At 29.3% G+C, this 26436-nt stretch overlaps 1 protein-coding gene across 1 annotated transcript in view; it reads left to right on the top strand.

The window, feature by feature from the left end:
- Positions 1 to 22223: 22223 nt before the first annotated feature.
- LOC147807694 (uncharacterized) overlaps positions 22224 to 26436 on the top strand; it is a 28212-nt gene continuing 23999 nt past the window's right edge. Inside the window, exon 1 of the mRNA XM_087166754.1 lies at positions 22224 to 22264. Coding sequence (XP_087022880.1) covers positions 22224 to 22264 — 41 coding nt within the window. The remainder of the gene's footprint in view (positions 22265 to 26436) is intronic.

The following is a 26436-nucleotide window of genomic DNA, read 5'->3' on the forward strand; positions in this document are numbered from 1 at the left end:
CAAATTTTTAAGTCAAGTAAAAAAAAAAAAATTTAATGTATAGCAACATGTAGGAAACGAAAAAGTAAACAATGTCCCACCCCTTCTATAAGTTGACCACTTGTCTACGTTGGCCACTAAAACAATGCACATGAAGTGGTCAACTTACCCAAGTTTTACTGTAATTGTTTCATTGAACCAGAGTAGTTAATTGTTTTCGTAATAATCGGCCTTACAACTATTTAACTTAGATTCTTTGGACTAGGCGTCACTTCATGCATGTCTTTCGAGATTGAAATTTCAAAGATAAAATGTAAAAATTACAAGAATGCGTAAGCTGGTTTCAACCAACAAAAAAAAAGGGACAAAATCGTTGGCAAAAGAAGTTATCTCATGAAAAGAGTGTCAGAGTTGAAAAATTATTGTAAAAACTGTAACAATTGTTACTCTTGTTTAATTAAGGGTATTATAAACCTAATTTTCGTTTAATCATGTTTTTTAAAGAACTAACGAAAGGAGTGTGTAAATAACATCAACTCTTTTTACTACAAACTAAGTTTACTTAATATCATTTGCAAATATTAAGAAGTACAAATTCTTGACTTGCTCCTTAAAATAAAGTTTTATTTTAATCGTAGTTGAAGAAGTACGGATATAGTTAAGGGAGGTATGCGACATTCGGAAAAAAAAAGTCGTGTGATAGAGATAGTTTTAAACAGAACGAATTAGTTCTTTTAATTGAAATGCTGACAATATCATTACAGCATTTTGGTTAACAAGTGCCATGAAAAAAGGTTCTGAACTTAAGATATGGATTTTAATATATTTTCCTATTTACATACCTCCTTGATCTCCGCACCATTTTAATATTCTGTAAAGCATAAAATGAAATAATGTTGAATAAAAAAATAGATTTCAAATGAAATATTTTATTTTCCTTAATACAGGGTATCTGTTACATTTTAGATTTTCAAATTCATAACTTTTCATGTCTAATTCCAAGAATTTTCATGATTTAACGAAGTTACTATTTTCTCCGATAAAAACAGAATAATAAATTCAAAAAGCATTATAATCACATTATATAAAATAGGTATAACCAAAACACTGCAGTAAGAACGCACTTTAATACAAAACCCCTCTATTTAAGCTTTTAGCTCAATTTCCGCTTTTGGTTTCATATTTTGTAATGTGGCAATCTTTTTCGAAAATATTTTAAAAAATTCTTTAAAAATTTCACGTTCATGTAATAAGTTCATTTGAATTCGCAGCTCGCTTTATAGATTTCGTTTCATGTTTTATTCTGTTTCTTCTTTATACTTAATTTTCTGATTTCGCTTGATATTTTTACTTATTGTGTTCCATTATGTTTGTAATTTTTTCGTAAAATTTTTTTGAGTGCTTCTCAAACTATTGCATTGATATATTTTACTTTGGCTATATTGATACAATAATAGAAAGTACTATTTTTTTGCTGATATAATCGTGTAAGCTGATGAAAAGATTATATCTTTTATTTTCCGGATATTTTTAGAATTTTTTTTCCGGTTTCTTGCTGTTTTATTTTTTATTATTATTTTTCTTCCCCCCTTTTTTATTGTTCCGTAATTTTTCCCAAGTTTTTTCTATATTTTGAACTTATTTACTTATTTTATGAGTTCTATTTACTTGCAGCTTATGCGCAATAAATAAAACTTATTATTTTTCGTAATTTTCTTCGTGTTTTTTTTGTTTTTATTTATTATGATATATATATATATATATATATATATATATATATATATATATATATATATATATATATATATATATATATATATATATATATATATATATATATATATATATATATATATATATATATATATATCAAAATGCTTTTAAAATGCCTTATAACATTTATTAAGTTTTACAATTTTATCGAAAATAAATACCGTGATTTCTATAAAATTTTGCGATTATGCATCAGAATAGCTATCTTTTTTCAGGTCCACCTTTGCTTGATCACTTTTTTTTCCTTTCCTAAGAAACTCGAAGTGCGGGGCAAAAGCATTTAACGCTACAACTCTTCATAAATTTATGATAACTTATGAAAATTTGGTTTTAATTCAAAACTGTCATACAAATTACATTAAAACAGCTTTACAAAAATAAATAATGTCAGATAAAAATTCAAAGATTCTATAATCTTGGAGAATCAAAAATAATTTATTAATTTATTTAAATTTCCTTTTTAAAGGAGATTTAAAAAAAAAAAAAAAAAAGCCCAGAAAGCAACGTGAAAAATTCTTTTGGTTGCTTAGCAACGAGAAGCACTATCTTTTCCCATCTTGTCATTCATTCAGTTTCTTTATGGTTGTTATAAATTATTTCCCCTTCTATGGCGAGGTAATTTGGCATATTTTTAAACCATCGCCAGATATATAAATCCCTATTGCGACATAATTTACAACCCATTTTTTTCGAAATTTTGTCTACCCCCCCTATTTTAAGGGTCAGGATTCCAAATATGTAGAAAAAAATACATGTTTATTCAGAGAAAGTACGTTTTTGTGTCTGATTTCGTAACTTAATTAATAGTTAGCACTAATTAATTAGCATATTTGAGGTCACCCCCGGGAACCATTAAGATTGACACTTAGATCGTGAAAATCCGATCATTAGAACAAAAGTTATTCAGGGTGATATCTTTTTTTTTTGCGGACTGTACTCATGAAAGAGAGATAAAGAAAGATTCAAGTTTTAGTGAATCATTAAATCAAGAAGCATTAGAAGCCAAAAGTAACTAGAGCCAAGCCGATTTTTAAAAGTAAAAGACAAATTGGAAAGTGCAACTACTGTCATCAAAATGGTCACTGGGTGAAAAATTGTCGAAAGTCGATTGCCGATGGTAGGCCAGCTAAGCCAAAGCAAAATGAAAATCTTCAAGATAGAGATAATGTTATTGCAAATAATTCATTATTAGCTCTTCACGAGGAAGTTTTTTCATTTGAAGAAAGCAACTACGATTGGTTTATAGATAATGGTGCTTCAAAACATGTCACCAATAATAGTAAATGTTTCGCCAGTTTTGAAGTTTTTGAATCCCCGCATGGGATTACTGCTGCAAGTGGTAAGGTACTACCAGCTATAGGCAGAGGCACTTTAAAGATTATGACAAAAGTTAATGGTGAGAGACAATTTAAAGAACTTAAAGAAGTTTGGTTAGTCCCAGATATTAAGAAAAATTTATTTTCAGTACTAGCAGCACAGGATAGAAACGAAAACAGTAAATTCGTATCAACAACGGAAGAATGTTGGTTAAAAATTGGTAAAAAAACTGTATTCTATGGTACAAGAAATGTAAGAGGTGGTTTATATAAAGCACATATGCAAGTTCTTATTCCAAACAATACAGTGGAAGTGAACTTAGTTACCACAAGTGATTCTATTCTGCAATTATATCATGAGCGCTGGGGACACCAAAACAAACGCCATGTAAAGAATGTTCTTGAAAAGCAAATGGAACTTAAAGTTGAATTTAACAATCAACTCTGTGAAGCATGTATATACGGTAAAGCTTATCGATTAAAATTTGGTAATAGACAGAAGACCAAAAGCCCAGGAGAGCTTATCTCAACAGATGTCTGTGGACCTTTTGATCAATCATTTAAAAAGTATCGTTATTTTGTAGTTTTTAAAGATCATTTTACTAAATTTCGCTATGTATTTTATCTTCATAAGAAATCAGAAGTTACCCAAGCTCTTGAAAATATGTTAGCACATGCCAAAAATCTAGGGCACAATATCAAGGAGATCTTAAGTGATAATGGAGGAGAATTCGATAATGAAAATGTGAGAAGAATATTGCATAAAGGTGGAATTATTCAAAGACTAACAGCTCCTTATACGCCTGAGCAGAATGGTGGCAGTGAGCGAGAGAATAGGACTTTAGTAGAAATGGCAAGAACTTTGAGGAATTCCAATTCAGAAATAAAGTTTCCTTCATCAATATGGGCAGAACTGATAAATACGTCTGTGTACATATTAAACAGAACAGGAAAAAGTTCATCACCAAACATAAGTCCTTATGAACTATGGATGGGACAAAGACCCAGAATAAAACATATGCGAATAGTAGGATCATCATGCTATGTCCATATACCAAGACAGAAGCGTAGAAAAATGGATAAGAAAGCAATAAAAGGTTATCTATTGGGATATGATGGTGATGAAAGATATCGTATCTGGATAAAGGAAAACAATAATGTTATCTGTTCTCGAGATGTAATATTTGATGAGAAACCTCTAACTAATTGTGAAGATTCTGCAGTAATACCTTTGATTGATACAATGAGTAAGTTACCTACAGAAGCTGAAAATGAGGGAAAGCTTGATCAAAATTACTTAAAAGAGAAAATGAGTTCAGAAAATGAAAGCGAAGATGGAGAAAATTTATTTACCATGAAACTGAGAAATCGCAGTGAACTAAAACAGCCAAAAAGTTTTGAAGATTATGTAATGGCAGCTGAAAGTTTCATATCAGATTCAAATGAGCCAGAGTCATACGAAGAAGCTATCAATTGCAAAGAACACAATTGTTGGATAAAAGCAATGGATGCGGAAATCAAATCACTAAAAGAAAACCAAACATGGATATTAACACCTTTACCAGAGAAAGCGAAGGCTTTGCCTTGCAAGTGGGTGTTTCGTATCAAGAAAAATCCTGACGGTACTATAGATAAGTATAAAGCAAGACTTGTGATTAAAGGATTTAATCAAAGAAAGGGTATTGATTACAATCAAACTTTTAGTCCAGTTACTAAGTTAGGAACTGTACGTTCAATAATAAGTATTGCAGCTTGTCAGAACATGCATCTTACGCAATTTGATGTATCAACTGCCTTTTTATATGGTGATTTAGAGGAAACCATTTACATGTATCAACCTGAAGGTTACACTAATGGCACCAACGATGTATGCAAACTCAAGAAAAGTTTGTATGGCCTTAAGCAAGCTCCTCGTTGCTGGCATAAATGTTTTGGTAGATTCCTGTTAAACCTTGGCTTTAAAGTTAATGAAGCGGATCAGTGTTTGTTTATTCGGGAAAAAGAAGATAAAAAACTACTCGTAGCTCTCTATGTAGATGATGGACTAGTTGCTGCTACTCACGAAGAAGAGTCAAGAGACTTCATAAATCAGTTGAAAGCTCAGTTCAAAATTACAAGCAAGCCAGCATCATATTTTTTGGGAGTAGAAATTTATAGACTTGATGATGGAAGCATTAAACTTGGACAAGAAGCTTATGCCACAAAGATACTACAGCGGTTTGGTATGAGTAATTGTAGGCCAGTTCATACACCCATTTTGAAAGAGGAAGAAACATGCACTACTGAAGAAGAAAATAAAACAGTATTTCCTTATCGTGAAGCTGTCGGTGCATTAATGTATCTTATGATGGGCACTAGACCTGACTTGGCATACGCTATTAGCGTTTTGTCACGTAAATTAGAAAATCCTGCCAAAGAAGATTTTATCAAAGTAAAACGTGTATTTCGATACATTGCGAGTTCCAAGCAAAAATGTATTATTTATAAATCAGGCTACAAACCCGGAATTCTAGAATGTTTTAGTGATGCTGATTTTGGAGGCTGCTTGAAGACAGGAAGATCGACGAGTGGAGTTTTAGTTTTGCATGCAGGTGGGGCTATATCTTGGTTAAGTCAGCGTCAAACTATGGTTGCAATATCAACCACAGAGGCTGAGATAGTTGCTGCAAATGAAGCCGCAAAAGAATTAATTTGGCTTAAAAGACTCTTCAATGGAATTTCCTCCTTGACAGAAGTGCCAACAATTTTTGTTGATAATAGTGCAGCTGTCAGATTGGCTCAAAATCCCGAGTTTCATCGTAGAACGAAACACATCAGTATTAAACATTTCTTCATTCGCGAAAAGGTTTTAGAAGAAGAAATTAGTGTACAGCAGATCTCAACGGAGGTGCAAACTGCAGATATATTGACGAAGCCCTTGCCTAAGCCAAGACTTTTAAAGCTATGTGAAAAGATGGGACTCTTATGAACTCTTAACATTTAAGTGTTACTTAGAAATTAGTAGTTTAGTTTTTTCTTCTTTTTAACAAGGGAAAGTATTGATGTAGATGTGTTAATAAGAAAGAAAAAACATTGGTATTTACATATTTAGGAAATCTGGGAACACATCAGCACTACTAATTTAACTGTCACCTATGAAGCCCGTGCTCTTTATTATTTTTATATATATTACGATCATCGTTCCATTTTGTTTTCTTCTTGTAGTATACTCAATAAACCATTAGTTTAACTTTGAGATGTTATGTTCAGTTATTACTTGCATAACTCAATAATTTCTACATTTTCCCACGTGAAAGCCATCTGACTTCGGCGTGTAACAGTAATCTCTCATACGTTGAGCCCATCTCATTGCAAAGTATTGAAAAGAGACTGCTGTTGTGGCTGTTGCATTTAATGTAGTTAATTGAACTAACAGCGTCTTGTAATACGTTGTGCAACTCTTCATCCATATCTTTTGCAACAAGAGTTTGCCGATGAATCATACAGTGATTAAATACCATATGAGGCTCCACCTTCTGAATCAAGCCTCTGAGCCCTTTATTCGAACCTGTTAATGCTGCAGCACCATCAGTACAAACCGCAACACAGTTTGCCCAGGTAAGGGACTTGGTTTCAAAATATTCATTTATTACTTCGAATATTTTTTCTCCAGTTGTCTTTCCTTCCAAACTTTTGCAAAATAAAAACGTTTCTGTTATATCTTCATTAAAAATAAACCTACACGTCTTCACTCTGACTATCAGATACACCGCGTACCTCGCCATCTGATTGGCTGATCACGGAAGGGAATTTTTGCCCTTTCCCTGTGGTTAACGTCTAGTCAAATAGGCGCTTTTCAGTAAAACTGGCGAATTACCGCGAAGAGGGCGCTATCTACCGGAGTGAAAAACTTGCGTCTTCACACTTTACATACATTACGCATTACGGTCAAATAAAGAGTGGACAGCATGAAATTGCAATTAAACAGAGAGTGACGGCGCTTCACTCTTTATATGTACACTGTATGGTATGCAGCATGCAGGGATAATGCATTTCATAAAAATTTGGCGACCCCCAAAAATCTTCTGGCGATTCCCACAGGGGTCGCGACCCCTAGTTTGCGCACCACTGCCCTAGAGAATGGCATAAGATCCACTTATTTGGTTTCATGTACTTTTGTGTTTTGTATATTTTACTGAATGTGAGATAATAAGAACTATAATTTTGAAATCATAATGTCCGGAGAAATACTTCCATATAAATGGAGTAATTACCAAATCAGCGGTTCAAATACCGTATATTTTTATTTTTAATGACAGCATTTTTTTTAAACCAAAACTGTCATGATTATTCAGTATTTCTCCGTGTGGCCAGGAGAAAGCCAGTTATTATATTAAGTTTATTAGATGGCAAGGCAAGACCGAAGTATTTGCACTAAAAGTTCTCTTGATTCCCAATACCTTGAAAACTCAAATCACAGAAACGCTTAAACAGCCAAAAAGGAGTTATTTTGACCTTCATAGGAAAAACATTTATTTTTGAAGTTTCATGCCAGTTTTTAATTTTTCAAGAATTCAAGCCTCGAGAAAGTAATTTGTTAAATAAGAAAATCGAAGTCAACTGAGTCAGAGTATCACGCAATAGATTCCGTTAAATTACAAAGTATTTTAGATTCTGTTTTAGAAGTATCTTGGCTCTTATTGAATTACAAAATCGATATTGCGTCTGAAAGAACCCACGTACATTGCGCAAAAAAAAGATATCATCCTGAATAACTTTCGCTTCAATTATCGGATCTTCGCGCACTAAGGATCAATCTCAATGACTCCTATAGGTGACTTCAAATATGCTAATTAATTAGTGCAAACTATTAATTAAGTTACGAAATCAGACACAAAAACGTACTTTTTCTGAATAAACATATATTTTTTTAAACATTTTCATATATTTCGATTCAAAGAAAATAGGGGAGAAAGTTGATTTGGAAGTAGATTTAGAAAATAAGGGATAAGAGCAGATAAAATTTTGGATAGTAGATAAAATTTTGAAAACATTGGAACATAAATTGGAATCTATGAAGTATATCTTTGGAGATAATAAAAAAAAACAGCCAAGCAAAGTCGTCACCGCAAATAAGTAATTTAAAATAACCATAAACAAATTCACGAGAGCAGTATCTAATTTTACTCCGTTGCTAAGCAACCAAGCTCAGACAATAAAAAAATGAAATAGTGTTCTGTGATTGCCCGGAGAGAATTATTTATTAATAGTTAATAGGAAATAACTCAATAGTTTTTAGGCAATAGACATTTTCTCGCTGATTTCTGACCAAAAAGCAAGGCTTTTTTTTCCTTTTAATCCCCTTTGAAGAGAAATTTTGGATCGATTTATAAATTATTTATGATTTTTTGAACTTTTAGAACTTGAACACATGAACACTTTTATCTGAAACTGTTTGAAATTACAAAAAAGTGCCTGAAAAAAATGTAGAAGGTATGGTATTTATAATGCACATTCACAAGGCTTTATATAATTTAAGATTTTTCTTTTTTTCTGTAACTGAAGGAATTTCTGAATGTTAAGTGGCATTTCAAAAACATTGAAATATTCTATGTTTAAGAATAACATATTGAAATAATATTCTGCGTATTGTATGATTAATTGCTTGAAAAATCACTTCATTCGGCCAGATTTTTAGGTTACAAGGTTTTCTTCGGATAAAGATGATTTGCAAATAACATCCAGATGTTTTGATACATACTGAAACTTTTTTTAGCATCATGTTCTTCAATTACGATAAGCTACATTCATCACCAAATACCGCTACTATAATTTCTTTTTCTTACATATATCTGATATGATATTCTCTTTCTAAACAGCATTTGTAAGGTTCTTAAGATACTGAAATGGGGGCACAAAAACTTAAAAGATAAAATGTTCAATTTCTTTAACTCAAAATATCTTTTATCAAAATTTTAGTTTTAAAGTTGGAGATAACTTTTATAGTTAGAATATTGACGCTACGGTTCTCATGCGTTTTTAAAAACCACATGAATCCTGTTAAAATATTGAATTGCATATGTTTACTTTTACGAGAATAAAATCTTTAACAAAATAATGATCAAGACCCAAATGTAAAACAGTATAATTGATGATAAAAACTTCACTAGCTTCAAAAAATATTAAAAGGGAAATAAAAGTTGACATGTTTCATGCGTTCAAATGTAAGCTCCCATTCTCAAGACTCGTCAGGTGTGAATGACTAGAGACTTTAATTATAGGACGCTCAAAACATGTCTATTTTTATTAACGTCAATTTTTTTTAAATTATTGAAACATATTACGTTTAAGAATAACATGTTGTAATAATATGTTGTATATTGTAGGATTCATTGTTTTAAAAAAATCGCTTCATTTGGCCAAAAATTTAGGTTACATGGTGTATTTTGTATAAAGATATTTTGCGAGTAGCATCCTAATATTTCGATATGTTCTGAAACTTATTTTCGCAAATTCACCATAAAATATAGCTCTAAATCACGATCAACTACAGTTATCATCAAATATCGCCTTTATGATTTCTTTGTTTTGTTTTCTTGATTTTCAAACTTATTTCTCAATTCTCACCATTACTATATATATCTGAAACGATACTCTCTTTTTAAACAGAGTTCGTAAGGTCCTCAAGATATTGAAATAGCGAGTACAAAACTCAAAAGATAGAATATTCAATTTCATTAATTCTAAATATCTGGTTTCAAAATTTTAATTTTAAAGTAAAAGATAACTAATAACAATATTGATGCTACGGTTCTCTTACATTTTCAAAGACTGCATTAACCCTGTTAAAATGAACGTTTACTTTTACGAGCATAAAATTCTTATCAAAATAATGATCAAGGCCCAAATAAAAACAGTATAATTCATGATAAAAACTTTACAGGTTTCAAAAAACATGAAAATGGAAATAAAAGTTGACATGTTTCGAGCGATCAAAAATAGACGCCCATACGCAAGACTCGCCAGGCCTAAATGACTTGTGAAGTTCATTACTGGACGCTCAAAACATGTCTCTTTTTATTATCTTCTTTATCTTTCTTTAAATCAATGAAGTTTTTATCTTTTTACTACAGCTTCCTGAGATTATTCATTCAATAACACAGTATATTGAATTAATTCTCACTCAATATTAAAACCAGTTTTACGTAAGATAATATCACGGGCTCTTGTATTGAAAAACTAATAATTCGAACACAACTTTTTAAAAAAATTAACTCAGAAAATTTTTTTTAGTACTAACCTTAAAAACATTTTTAAAAAAAATTCCGTTTGCAATTGAAATTTCAAAAGTCTTGAGAGAAAATGGAATGTCCCCTAGCACCAGGAATCAAATTTAAATAGTTACAAGGAGAGTTATAACAAACAAGTTAACGTTTTCGGCCTGATTTGGCATCCTGAATGCCAAAAAATACATCGAAACTGTCCTGAAACCAAAATTGATACCTTCCATCAGGGATCTCTTCCCCAGCAACGAACCATTTATTTTTCAGCAGGATTCAGCTCCACGCCACAGAGCAGAAGTATGCAAAGCATGCTTTCAAAATAAAGGCATAGATATATTACCATAGCCAGGAAACAGCCCTGATCTCAATCCAGTTGAAAATTTGAGGCGACGTTTGAAAATTCTTGTACGAAAAAAACGTCCATCCAATAAAAGACAACTAAGTGAAGCTATAATTGATTCTTGGCACCATGTGATTACGAAAGATGAACTCCAAACACTCGTTCACTCGATGAAAAGACGCTGTGAAGCTGTCTTAAAAATTAAGGGTTATCCTAATAAGTATTGATTGTGTAAGTATCACTTTAAAAAAATGCAAATCTAAGATAGATCTTACTATTAATTGCATAATTTTTTTTGTTATACAGATATTGTAATACTGTATTTATTATTAAATTCTACATTAAACTACCTTCAATTTGATATATAAACGTTTGTATTTAAGTGAAAATTAATATATTCCACAAGCACACAAATTTGAAAAACATGAAACTTTCAAAAAGTGTCCACATTTTTGGCCACCACTGTATGTATATATATATATATATATATATATATATATATATATATATATATATATATATACGTCAAAATAAAATTGCGAATCAAACTTCTTCATTTAAAAAACAAAGCTAACAGTTGTGGATTTTTGAGTTGCACTAATAAAAGGGTACACTTATTTAATACGATCTGTCAGATGATTCGCACCTAGTAATTTAATATAGAAAATTTTGTTAAATTCTTATCTACTAACTGGCTATAGTTCTGAGACTCAAAAATATTGACAATTATTTAAAATGATTGTAGGTTTAAAGAAAAACTTTAAGTTCTAACAAAAAGGAAACAAAATAGATTAGTATATTATCAGAAAGAATCTAAATGGTAGATTAAAGAAAGAGAAAAAAAAATAATAGAGTAGTTGGGTGAATTGTTCTGTGAATAATAAATGGCCAGGAAATTAAAAATTTAATTTTAAAATTTAGATGTTAGGACGATGCATAAGATACTGAGATATTTTAAGATGCTAAAACATTTTCCCTATGCATTCAACATCTCTCTATCTTCGGCATCTTTATAATCATTTTTGTCACTTTTAAAACATCAACAACAGCGTTAATCGTCGTTGATGTCACAAGAGTTTGGTTTAAGATGATATAAAGATACCTTTTACATAACTATTTGCTTCTTTTATGCTTTTATTGTTTAGTTATTAAAATATATATTGAATAATTGATAAATGCATTATTCCTAATAAATGTATACCTATGCACATTTCTGAAATTGAATTAATAGTGGGATGAATCAGTTAAAAATTAAAATTTTTAAAAAGCAAATGCATAACCTCATTCAAACAAGGACGTGTTTTTATAAAACTTGACATTCGTTAAATGTAATATTTATTAATCTTTTTACTAAATTAAATGTAAATTAGTGGACGACTAAAAAAGAAGCATCGTATTTTATAATTAAAAAATCAATAAGATATTGAATCAAAACAACGGAAAATCATGAATGAAATTAACGCTAAACTTGTATAAGTCAAGTTCCTTGTAAGTCTCAAATTTAGGCAATAATCGCTCTATCTTATTTTTTTTCATTGTCACCAAATTATTTTTTTAGCAATAATTAATTTCAGTTTTTATCAGCTTCTGCTTAATAAAAGTAATTGAAACTTCACTTTAGAAAAATTCGTAGATTAATATGGTATAAAATTTATGGCTCATAGTTCAAACTTTTTCGCCCAGTATTAAATTAAATAATAAAAAATAATAAATATTTATTAAAAATTATTTTTTGCATGAAATTATCTTTGGGTAAAAAAGTTTTGCTAGTGATTGCAAACTTTTTTAAAATGTGCTATTAGTTATAAAGATATGAAAAATGCAAAGAAATGAATTTATCAGTAAGGGGACCAAACTTTTAACCACTCTCCTGGCTAAACTATTTGGATTAAAGTTTCCAGATTGTGGCTTCCCCCCTAGTTTGAGGGAAAGAAATCAAAATATGTAAAAAAAAATTTTTTTTCAGAGAAAGTATGCATTTGTGTTTGATTTCCAAACTAAATTAATAATTAACATTAATTAATTAGCATATTTAAAGCCACCCCCAGAAACCATTAAGATTGATACTTAGTACATGAAAATCCGATCATTAGAACGAAAGTTCTTCAGGGTGATATAATTTTTATTTTGTGCACTGTGTATCCTGATTATTTCTGTTATAATACTGGAGAATAAAAAAGTTTTCATGAATATTTGCTGTGTAAATCGAAATATAAATTCATCGCGTGGTGAACATGTCACATAACTTTGATTTCAAGTTTTTGCTTTCAACTCATATAAAATTTAAAAAAAAACAAACAACGTTTTGAATTGTTATCTTTATTTGTGCATGCTTAAAAACGGCCAACTGGAATAAAACCCTGGGAAAATCTAATACTCTAAATATGGAATCACACCTAAAATCGGAACCCAGAGGAACTGCTGATATTTTTTTCCTCAGTAAAACGTGCACAATTTTTTTTTTGTCTTGTTAAACGAAACCTCTAAATAAGAGATAATTCTCTTACATTTTCAGATTTTCTAAGTCAGCTTTTTGTCACGGCATTCATCTTTTGTATTGCCAAACAGAAATAAAACTCTCAATGTTTAGGGACAAAGGAAAATAATGTAACAATTCCGATCAGTATTCCCCAGAATGCATTTGCAGTCGACAGCATAGAATAGAAGCCACGCACTGTCACTTACTGCAATAGAACAAAACGGTAGCACACTAGATGCTAAGGAATTATTCTACAAGATGTGAAAATTGAAGATGGTTTGCATTCTTACTGCAATATCAGAACATTTGTGCTGTCCTCAATGCCCTGATAGTTTTCAAGGAATTATTTGTTACCCTAATTACCCGCTGCCAGTTCATTCTTGTACTTATTGAAGAACTACGAAATAGGGTTTTGTGCATCAGATTGCCCACAATTTAAAAATTCTGTCTTTGAATTAAAAGAAACATCCCTTTTAAAATAGCAAGGTACATAATAACATTGCCGATAGCTATGAGAGATGATCGAACCAATTTGACGACATTTTATAACTATTTTCATGTCACACTGATATACTGTACGTCTACGCTAATATTTAACTAATGATGGAAGCACGTTTTAAAAAACGTATGCTAATGTGCATTTTTATATTCGGATCTTACGCTTATTTTCGTTTACTTGTGCTCCAGTCATAGATTCCAGCCAATCTACAATACAATATTATACTGTATTGTTACAAAGTCATTACGTGAATAAAAAAAAAAAATCTCCAAAAACCTTTATATATATATATATATATATATATATATATATATATATATATATATATATATATATGAAAACGTAAAATAATAATTATATTTAAATAAATGCTAAAAGAGATCTAATAAAATATACTCAATTAAAATACATACAATGTATTATATTTATAACTAATGAGTTATATCGGAAAAAAATAATTTGCTTCAAAAAATTTAAAATTCTAATTGTATTTAATAATGAAAGTCCAAGTTATTAGACAGGTTAAACTTGTCTAATACCTACCTAGTAAATAGTAATTAAGTGTAATTTGGACGATAGAAAACGTCTGTTTAAAATTTCCATAATGGGAAACTTAACTAAATTAATCTATCTCACCTAATATTTGCCTTTACTTTTCGCATGAAAACTACGGTTTTTGCTAATTACTATAACTAAATTTAAATGTATCTTCGATGCAACAGATTATATACTTATCAGAAAAGAAGTGCTCTAACATATGTGAAAAAAATGCAATTAGTACTTTTAATTTACTTTTAATAATTAAATTCAGCTGCTTCAACTTATAACTAAAATAATCACTAAGATAACTATTTTCAAAAATGCAGAGAACTTAAAAAAATATCTCATTCAATTATGACTTTTTTTTCTCAGTGTTTCATTAACTGAAACAGTTCAATTAAATACAGTATGCAATTTAGTTGATTAGTTGGTTCAGCATTCTACATTTGGGCTTGATCCGAATTAACTAGTTAATCATGGCTATTATTTCCGGCGAAAAAAAGCTAAATAATTAGTCGAATTCATTCAGTGTGGGCGGAAGATGCAAATTTGTTGGATTACTATTCACTTTTAATTTGAAACATTCCTATTTTTTCTCTTTTTCGATGCAGATATATTTGCGGTAGAAACTAAATGATCAGTGACAAATGTTAAGTCGAAATTCTTTGCTGCTGGTATCGAACATCAAACAAAAACAAATTTATACTAATTCGAAAAACGAGATAATCATTACTGCATGTTAAAAATTACTTACATCTTTTAAAAATTATATTGTCTCGATTATATTATTTGTTTCGATTGTATTATTGTATATTATTTATATTATTTGTCGATTATATATTAAGGTATTTGATATATTATCTTTATCCATTATCAGAAAAGAAAAAAAAATTCATGTTTCAAATAAAAATAAAAAGTCAATATCTTAGCTACTTTTGAAAAATTAAAAAAAAAAGGATTGAGTTTACCTTATAATTTATGCACCAAGAACAAAACATTGAGATACTATCTTTATTTTGTGAGCAAGCTGTATTTTCTTCAATGATTTTAATTAACTAACTCGTATTTCAGAAAAATTAAAGCATAAACTAAACATTTTTCTTTAATGCTCGATAGTTTGCTTGGCACTTATCCTGAATCACCTAAACATCAAGCATTAACAAAACACATAAAAACAATTGTACTTTAAATACCAATAGCTTGCTGTAGAATAACTAGGATTAAACTACCACTTGAGGAGTACAAGAGCGACTTTTGGAATTTAGTCTATGTTGCTTTTTTTGGAGAGTTTCTGTGTCCATCCCAGTTTACTTGACCTTGTGATCTGGGGTGCAGGAGTAGATGTTCTGTTGGGTCGTCAGTCGAACGCGGGATCCCTAGCTTGTAGCTCCCAAGTATGCTAGGATCTCATTTCCCTTTGCCTTAGTTTGCTACCTAAAGACCTTAGTTTGCTACCCCCAAGCCCTTTCTCTTAGTTTGCTACCTAAACGTTGCGCATCAGCAAAGCATATAAAAACGAGCTTACTTTAAATACCAATGGATTGCTGTAGAATAACTAGTATAGAAAAATCACTTGGAAAGCACAAGCACGAATTTCGGAATTTTGTCTATGTTGCTTTTTTGAAGAATTTCGATCCCCATCACAGTTTTCTTGAATTCGTGCTCTAGGGTGTAAGAGAAGATTTTCCATTTGGGTGGTCAATCGAACGTGGTATCTCCAGTGTTTAGTCGCCAAGCATGATAGCTACTCATTTAATCTACACACTAAAGAGATGGAAGAACGAGACAACCTTCCCTGGTCTGTGGATAGAACTAGAGTTCGAAGTGCTATATGTTTGTTCCTTTGCAATTATGCCAACTGGTTCATTTCGCCCCTTTTGCTTTAGTTAAAGGATTAGTTTGCCACCTAAGCATTCTGCATCAACAAAAATTATTAAAAAAATCGTACTTTAAATATCAATACGCTGCTGTAGAATAACTAGCGTTCAACAATCACTTAACCACGAGTCCAAATTTTGAAATTTTGTGTATGCTGCTTTTTCGGAGAGTTTTTATAATGCATGACTTAAGTTCCGAATACGTATCTATAGTTCCGCGTTAGTTATATAGATTTGCGAAATATTAAAAAATAGAACTTAAGTCAGACTGTTAAAAACGAGACATTAAATTATGAGGGGAAAATTCTGATTTCCAATTAAAATCTTATTAACCTTCATTTCTAAATTTTTTTTCTTTAAAAAGAAGCAAATATTGACTCAGTTATTTAAAGATCTCCTAATCCTGTATGACAACTCAGACAATAATTCATTAACCACACAGAGTGAGTTCAAAGTTTTTTTTCTGTCTTATCAGAGTATTATGCTGATAGATATCGATGAAATTCGTATTGCAAAATCATTTAAAGTAATTGTTTAACTTATAAATATCGATAAACATGTTAGTTAAATAAAGCCAATACCTTCATTTTTAACTCTTGTGATATAAAAAGTTACGATCCTTACACAGATTTATTTAATATCTTTTGACTAATCATAGTAATAAAAATATTATTAACAAAAGGTTTGTTTAGCAATTTTATAGATGCAAAGCTAAAAAAGAAACATATTCATACTTCCAACAATTTCTAAAATTACGGAAAGTTAGTCTTTTTTTATTTTAAAAATATGAAGTTATTCATGTGAAATCGATTTTAAACTAATTATTTGTTTTTACTAGTAAATTGTTAAATTGCAAATCAAGATTCAGATGCTGACGCCTACATTGAGCTATCGTAAAATATAGAAAAACAAAACTGAGTGGGCATCTCAACTTTCAAACATTCTATAAATTTAAGAATGTATCGATTTATACATGATGAAAATGCATAATGAAAATTTTTTTTTAAGAAAGAAGAACTCAGAAATAATTGAGAAGAAGCATTAAAAAATCTATTAACGTGTGGGTGTTTTGCTTTGCTTTTGAAAAAATTGTTTTAAATATTCTTTATCCTGAATTTTCTGTTCTTATACCAGTTCAGATTTATTTATTAATACATTTTCTAAAAGTTTTAATTGAGGTTTTAGACACATACTTTCAAACAAACTCGTAATGTCTGACGTATTTTGATCAAATATTTTTATTTTCTTAAATATACATTTCTAGCTAGTTAGCCGAAAAGTTAGTTTTCTAATTTTGAAAATATAAATTTATTCACGCGAAATCAATTTTAAAATAAATATTTGTTTTTTTACTAGCAAATTGTTAAATTCAAAACAAGTTTCACATACTGACGCCTACACTAAGCCATCATAAAACATAAAAAACAAAGCTGAGTGGAAATCTCAACTTTTAAACATACGAAAAATTTAAGAACGTATCGATTTGCATGATGAAAATGAATAATGGAATTTGTTTTAAAAAAGAACGCAGAGCTAAATGAGAAGAAATATTAAAATCTCTATCAATGTGTAAGTGTTTTGCTTTGCATTTTAAGAGATTTTTTTTAATATTCTATATGCTGAATATTTCTGTTTTTATACATCCTAGAATTAATTGATTTATACATTTACTAAAACTTTAAATTGAGTTTTTAGACACATACTTTCCCACGAACTAGAAACGTCAGGTATTTTCATCAAATATTTTCATTTTCTTTAATATACATTTCTAGCTATGTCTAAAATAAAATGTCAACCTACGTTACGTTGCATTACTATACTTTTAGATAGCAATAAAAGCTTTCAAAATGAGCTAATAAAATAATAAAACTACCTGCGACGTTCTGCTACTTATTTGTTTCCTAATATCTATTTAAAAGCATGCGCAGGATAGAAATTTAAGTCTTTTCACTTTCAAGTACAGTCGTAAAAAAATTTTATTGCATTAATTTTAATTAACTTTTTGGCGACTTTAACTTGGCGATTTTAATTTGACTATTTTAAATATTAGGTTGAATTTAATAATTGGTATTTATTCACACATAGAACATTATGCTTAACCGAAAATATTGTTGTAAACGATGTTTTTTTTGTATACAAACAACTTTAAGAAAACTTTGAGCTGTTACCGTTAATTTAAAATTAAATGTCGAAAAATAATTCAAAAGATAATGCAAAAGTAAGAGAAAACAAGTGCAAAACTTTGTTTTTCGACTGCAGAAAAAAATAATAATTTAGATATTTTAACAAGTAAAACTGGGGATTTCTGGAGATGTAGTAAAATATGATTGGCATTCCAATTTGGGGATGGAAAAACTAATTAAAAGCACAACAACTTATTTCTTTTACAACTATAAGATTCCTTAGGAAAGAAAGTTAATTGAAAAGCGCAAAATTTGTATGAGAACCTAAAATTTTCTTTTCCTTGAATGCGTGTTAAATTTAAATTATCTTCTCAATCAGTTTCACCGATAAGTCAGAAGGAGATTCTCCCGTTATAAAATTATAAATAATCCCGACTTTAAGTCATGAGTTTTTGCTAATTCTTTCTTTTCTCTTTTTTTGTACAGATTTGTGCGTTAATAAACTGCTACACTGTTTTGATTTTTATCTAAAACTAAGAAATGTAAGCATTTGGCAAACATCTCAGGTTAAACAAAATTAACGGAATATAAAACTTAAGAAAGCTTTTAATATATTTAGGTTAATTTTGTAGATTTTTTTAAATACGCTTTTCTCATGCTTTTTTTCTGACACTTATGATGATAGAGAATCATATGGAAGTACTTAAACGGTAAATTATGAGAATGATGTCTATACAGACTATTAGCCTGCAAAGAAAGGGAGTGGCATTTTTTCTTTCATAATTCAATCAAAATATTTGTTAAAAAATGGATAAATGGTTTCAATTTTGCTTTATTTTTGGCTGGTTTAGTTATTTACAGCAATTTTGAATACGCATAGTTTTTAATATAATTAAAAGTTGTTTATATTCATATATAGATAGATTAGTGGATGGATGGATCTGAAATTAAATTTCAAATTTAAAAAAACATAATTATCAAATTTATTCTTAAAAATGAGCTACTACTTGCCATCATAATTACTTATTTTTTTATTACTTCATATACTTTTTTCTGTATTATGAGAGGTAATATTGAATTTGTCATTTTTCAGTTTTTTTTTTATAAATACACTGCGAAAAATGGGTACTCAAATTTCATGATACTTATTTTGTTTTTGACGAAATAATTTTCTGGTATATGTTTGTGCGAACATTTCAACAAAGTGGGAAAATCTTCAAGGTAACGAATTTCGTCAAAAGTTATAATTGAAATGTTCTCCCTTATATATTAACATTTACAATTCGGGTATTAGAAGGATAAATGTGTTGACCAATCATTCAGGGGCACTATATTAGGTAGGTCAACTTTGCTTTTTCGATAAGAAGGGTTGATAATACAGAGAGAAGAAGGAAAAAACATCCAGGCTTCTGTCAGAGATTTGAACCTGGGATCTTTCTAACATGAGGTCAGTTTCCTGATCACTATTCAGACCGGTCGGGTAAATAACAAAAGTAAAACAAGCAGGAAATAACACAGTGTACCAATCTCACACATTGTACCACGATGAAATTCGGAGTAGAGAAGGCATTTTCGTCATACACTTAGGAGTTCGTGTTTCGTCAGAAATTACTTGATTTCGCAACTAAATGATCCTCAAAACATAAATATAGTGCAAGGATTATTGAATCATGAAAAGGAAATTTAGAGAAAGTGTATGATAAAAGCAAAAAGAATGTACGATAATAGCATCGACAAATGAAATAACACGAAGCTTTTGTAAAATGAATAATGATAATTGATTAAATATTTGTAGTTAATACTTAAGTAAACAAAATTCTTCTCTTTTATCTAGCTCTAAATTAAATAAATAGTACATTCCAATATTACTGGCATTTAATGCAAATTTCAGTAATTTTTGTCCGAAACAAAGCAGTAAGAATGCATTAAATATATACATAAATAGTGTATCATTTTATGTAGAATTTGAGGTGATACATAATAGTAAAAGATATATAAACTCGTTAAAAAAATTCAGTTATAGTATTTCATAGTATTCCATAAACTCTTTCTTTAATTGTTTTTTTATTTTTATTTAAAAGTGAGATTAATAAACATTTTCAGGACTGTAAATATAATAAAAATGTAGCTAATTAAAAAAAAAAAAATTCGAAAGGTAAGAAAAGCTAAAATTGTAGTATTGAATAAGAAATTAACTTTTCTTCAAGAGATGAAACATTGCATCTCCTTAGCTAAGTAGCAATAAAGGAAATGGGTATCGTCAAATGGTGTCATGAATCATATCTTTCATATCCCGATGACTTTAGTTAAACAAATTCTTGCTTCAGTGGTCTTATGAATTATGATAAGTTAGTATGAAACACTCTTTCTTGTTTCCTTTTTTATTCAATCTATTAAGTCAACGTATATGGAGTAGCTCGTACTGTATCTAAGCAGATACAGTCTCCAAAGGTGAATACTTTGAGGAATGAGAGCATTAATCATGCCCGATTTTAAAGTAAAAGAAAAAGGCATCCGTAAAATTATTATCATCGTACATGAGTTTAAATGTAAAAAGGGAATCTAATAATTTTTGGACTAGAAATTGACCACTTAAGTTGATTTTAGTTGAGGAATTCTTCGCAGTTTTCGTATTATTTTCAATAAACATTTCGGAATGTATATAATATTTACATAAACAAAAATTACCATCTTATGAATTTTTTTTATTTCTTTAGCTAAATTTCTTAAATACTAAAATTTTTAAAACATGGGCATAATTTATTAATAATAAATCTTTCTGTTATGTATTAAAATTCAGTTCAAATAAAACTAACAAAGCAAAAAAGAAATATCATACAGCACTGCCAACTTTCTACGCTTTTTGTAAAAATTTATTCTAATGGTAGCTTAATTTATGTTTTAACGCATTATTTTTTATTCATTGAAACTTATTTTCCACACCACTACAGATAAATAATTTTCAAGTTCATATGCAACACCACTTTGCTCCAGTTCTTTCGTGGTCAGACTTTGGTAATTTGTGTGGCTTTAATAGGCAGCAAATATATATACAATGTATTATATTAGTATATTTGGAACTGTATCAGTTCTGCACAGTTTTATGATAGATATTGAGGAAAGACCACTACATATAAATGATAAATAATTTATACAATGTATTATGTTAGTATATTTGAAACTGTGTCAGTTCTGGACAGTTTTATGATAGATATTGAGGAAAGAGATATTTTACGGCCTTTCAAAAGTTATAAGTACCAGATAAAATTGCTTGAACATGCTAAATTTTGAGTATCATGAGTTGTCCACGAGCAACAACATCAGACTAAATAATATCGAATATAGTTAACTTTTATTTAGAAGGGATACAATATTAAAAGCAAGTTTTGCTCAAACTTTTTAGAGACTGGAAATGCAGGCTGAAGATTAGGGCAAGGGCGTAGACGTACAAACAAGCCCAATGAAGACCATTATTTAACGCGAACGGCTTGAAGACACCGAAATATGAATACCACTTTTCTTCAACAACACCTTCGCTCGGTTACTAGCACCACAGTTTCGACACAAACTGTCCGAAGCCACGCTGTGCATCTGTATGCTGACCGATCAATGGCGTGTGTCACGTTAACAGCAAGGTACAGCTGTGCCCGCAGGGAGTGGACAACAGAGCATGTGAACCTGAGAAGAAATGAATGACGCAATATTCTTTTCTCTGACTAGTCCCGTTTTTCTCTTCATCCTGATAATAGGCGTATTTTCATCTGGAGGGAATGTGGCAATAGAAATTATCCTGATTTCGTGCACGAAAGTGTTAGATTTGTTGGTGGGGGAGTGATGGTCTATGCTGGCATCTCCATTATTAGGTGCACATCTCTCCATATCACTCGAAATGAAGCTCTGACCGGTCATCGATATAGAGATGAGATCTTGAGACCTTGCGTTGCAGCAAGTAGAGATGATTTCATGTTAATGAACGATCAATTGCAGGCCACATCATCCGATGAATGATTTCCTTTCGGAGAAGCAATCATACGAATGAATTGTCCAGCGTGTTCTCCAGACATCAACGCAATCGAGTAAGTTAGGGACATTCTAGGCAAATGAATTGCTGGACTCCTACCACCCCCACAAACTGTCCAAGAACTGGAAAGAGTTCTTTTGGGGGAGTGGGACCGGATACTCTAACCCCTCATTAATAACTTCATTGACTCGATGCCACAAAGGTATTCAACGTTGCTGGTCGTCGGGGGAAACCACATCCCCAACTAAAAACGATTTTTTTTTAAGGAAACATCCTTTATTATTTGTTTTTCTCATATGCACAAATTCTTCTTGTACCCTAATGTTCAATAAAACGCACTTTTTTTGCCAAATAAATGCCATTTTTAATAATTGCTAATAAAAAATTTACATAGCTTGAAATAAAGCATGTTCTTTGCTTGAAATGGACCTAGCTATAAATTAGTGCTAAAAATTGCGCGTAGCTTGAAACTCAATCTTTAAAAAAATGGTAAAGCTTGGAACTTGTGTTTTAGAAACTGGATCTAGTTCAAAATTTGTGTTTAAAGGAATTGATAGAGCTTGAAATTCGTTTTCAGAAGCATGGACATATGTTGAACGAATTTAGGTCCCTTGAAAATATTTTTAAATGATACTTTTTAATGAAAACTATATGGTTGAAAGTAATATTTATAAGTTAGTTTTGTAAAGTTTGTCCCAGTTCAAAGTTTTTAAATATTTTCACAAATGAATAGGTTGAAACTAAGTATTAGCTTATTTCGATAGAGACTTAAAAAAGTACAATCTGCAATGTTGATTTCAAATGTCACGAAAAATAACGGAATGCATCTTATGACATCTAATATGTTCTCCATAGTTTATTTAAAATAAAATAGATCGATGCAAAGAATTGTAGAAATTTTGAAGTCTTTGGATACTACATCACCGAAGATAAAGTATAGTAAACTTTGTCAAAACGGTTTATTTAAACAAGAAATCTTTGCGATTCTCTACATCATTTCAAATACTGCCATTTCAATGCCCACGAGACGTGATTGAGTATAGGAATAGCTTATTTTGAAGAAAATGTTCAAATGCATTCGTAAATAAAGTTTTCAGCTGAGGATTTATATAGAGTGGAATTCAGTAATCATACTTGAAATAAGTTTATATTGTTAGAGGATTTTTAATATTTTGAGTTTGCGATTTTTAAATTATAAATAAAAGTATTTCATTTGAATAAAGTAATACAAGTTAACTTCCAGTAATTGCGAAATAATAACACAATGAGAAAAAACTAAGGTCAAAACTAAAAAAATACTGGAAAATTGATCATAATTCTAGCTGTATGGGGACATCAAAAATATCATTAATTTTTACCGACATGTTTCAGGAATTATTTTGATTAATTTAACATCAAAATATTGTTTTATAAAATGTGTTAAATTTGCGACTGTGGTAAAATTTAGTAATTTTCTCTTGATACCTTAGAGCGTGGCATAATCGATATTTTTTTCGGTTAAATTTACTCTTTAGTTTTGTATTTTCTGCTAAATATTTGATAATACGAAATTTAATTTTTGAAACCTGAATTTCCAGTAAATCATTTTCATATAAATGGAAAAATTAGTATATTTATGGTTTCAGTACCGTATATTTTAGTTTTATTAAAAAGAAATATGCTTTTTTTTTAAACCAGAACCGTAGTATCATAGAGTGTGGTAATTTTCCCAGTTTCTTTCCTTCAATGTTGGAAATTTTAGAGCTTTCAGAAAGGAAGATGTTAGAAATTTCGATTCAATTTCACACAGCGTTGACGAAACTTTCTCATATTACAGTTCAACATTTAAGACACAATGAATAAATAAATTGGTACTATCTTGAATGAATAAATTCGTAGTCTAATATTCTGATTTTAACTATATTTGATTTCTTTTTCTATTAGTGAACTTGCGTTAAAAATTACAAATTTCTACATTCCATAATAAAATAATAAAATGGTTAAATATAAATGAAACATTTTCAGTCTTTTTTCCAAATAACTATCATTTTTAAATACTTTTATAATCGTTAAACTTGTAGGTTCTTCTTACATAAAAATTAAGAATAAACCTTGAACATATTACGTAAAACTCATACATGAAACTCCTATTACATAAAACTCCTATTACATATCTACTAATAGGGCCCTTCAGAGGATAAGTTTTATTTCAATAAGCCAAAGAAAATTCAAGCTATTTGTGTAATTCTTCACGCATTTATTAATTTTCATAAAGACACATATAAAGAGCGTAAAACTAGCGGGATCGATCACAAAAATTGGGAAATTTTCCAACTATTCTGGTGTATTGTATATAAAAGTAAATATTTAGAAAAAAAAAACCGAATTTCTAATTAATCTAAGAAATATCCAATTAGTCATTCAGCTGATCAACATCAATGTAGAAAAACAATATGTAAGATTAATAATTACTGGTGACTATAGTTAAATTTTATGTAGCTCTAAGAAATAATTATATGCTTTTATGCAGACATATATATATATATATATATATATATATATATATATATATATATATATATATATATATATATATATATATATATATATATATATATATATATATATATATATATATATATATATATATATATATATATATATATATATATATATATATATATATATATATATATATATATTTTAAAAATTGATCATAAATAGTTTTAGAAGATAGATGTTTATTTAAGAAAAAATATAAAAGAGAAAAGAGAAACATAAATTGTCTGATATCTTCTATCTTCTAAAACTATTTATGATCAATTTTTAAAATTATCCAGTATAATATTACCTTGCGCACATCCATTTCGGGCCCATGCTTGGTAACTAACAAATCAAATCTCAGAATAACAAATCACTTCAGCAGTGCAGTAAGAACGACACTTTAAAACCCTCTTGTTACACTAAATTTGCGCTTTTGTTTTCATATTTTGTAATCTGGCAATCTTTCTGCGAAAACATTTTTAAATCATTCTTGAAAAATATTTCGTCCATGTAAGTTGATCTGATTTTGCTACTCGCTTTGAAGCCCCTTTTTAGTGTTTTTTCTTTTTATTTCATTTTATTTTCTGTTTTTACATGTTATTTTTACTTATTTTTACTTTTTGTGATCTATTTTATTTATTGTTATTTTTATTAAAAAATTTTTTGAGTGCTCCTCACACTATTGTATTAATATATTTTGCTTTGGCTTTATTGATACAATATCAGAAAGCACTCTGTTTTGCGGACCTAATCCTGTGGGCTGAAGAAAAGATTATATCTTTTTTTTTCCGGTTTTTTAAATAAAATTTCATTTATTATTTTTTTTTAAATATATTTGTAAACTGTTGTTTGTTATTTTTTACTTATTATTCCCCCCCCTCTCCTTTTTTTGATATGTCTATAATTTTTCTTTGTTTTATTCTTCATTTTGAACTTATCTAATGAGTTCTGTTTACTTGCAGCTTAAGCGCAATAAATGAAACTTATTGTTTTTCTTAACTTTCTTCGTGTTTTCTTGTATATATTTATATATATATACAAGATATATATATATATATATATATATATATATATATATATATATATATATATATATATATATATATATATATATATATATATATATATATATACAAGATATATATATATATATATATATATATATATATATGTATACTTTTTCCAACATATGTTTTACTTTATTACTTTAAGTCTTTCAGTGCTGATAAATATTGAATGATCATCAATTTAAAAAAGAATAATGTTTGCGTAGTCTACTTATGACGCAACAGATACAAATTTACAAAAAGAGTTAAATGTTAAAAATTATCATACGAGGAAGCATGTAATATCCGACATTTTTTTTTCTTCATGTCTCGTCTTAATATAGCTACAGGTTGATATTTCTGAGCAATCTTTTTTAAAAGAAACTGGAGTTCAAATTTTCCGTTCCTTCAATAAGCGAACAAAATAAACTGATTAAATACTTTGTATAATGACGTATCATACAGCTAATTTTTTCTTTAGTTTGAAATAGTTTTTTTTTTAAAAAGGGGAATTAGAATTGTAAGTTTTGAAAAGAAAAATCGGAATCTGATGGTGAAACAAATGTTTATAGGTTTAAGGATAAGATAAAGATCATAAAGGAGAATGTTCTGTCATTGATACTTTTATAGTCTGAATGCTGCGTAAAATATTTTTTTA

Source organism: Parasteatoda tepidariorum, chromosome 6 (genome assembly GCF_982258835.1).
Source record: "Parasteatoda tepidariorum strain Cologne lab strain chromosome 6, Ptep-v5.0, whole genome shotgun sequence".
Lineage (NCBI taxonomy): Eukaryota > Metazoa > Arthropoda > Arachnida > Araneae > Theridiidae > Parasteatoda > Parasteatoda tepidariorum.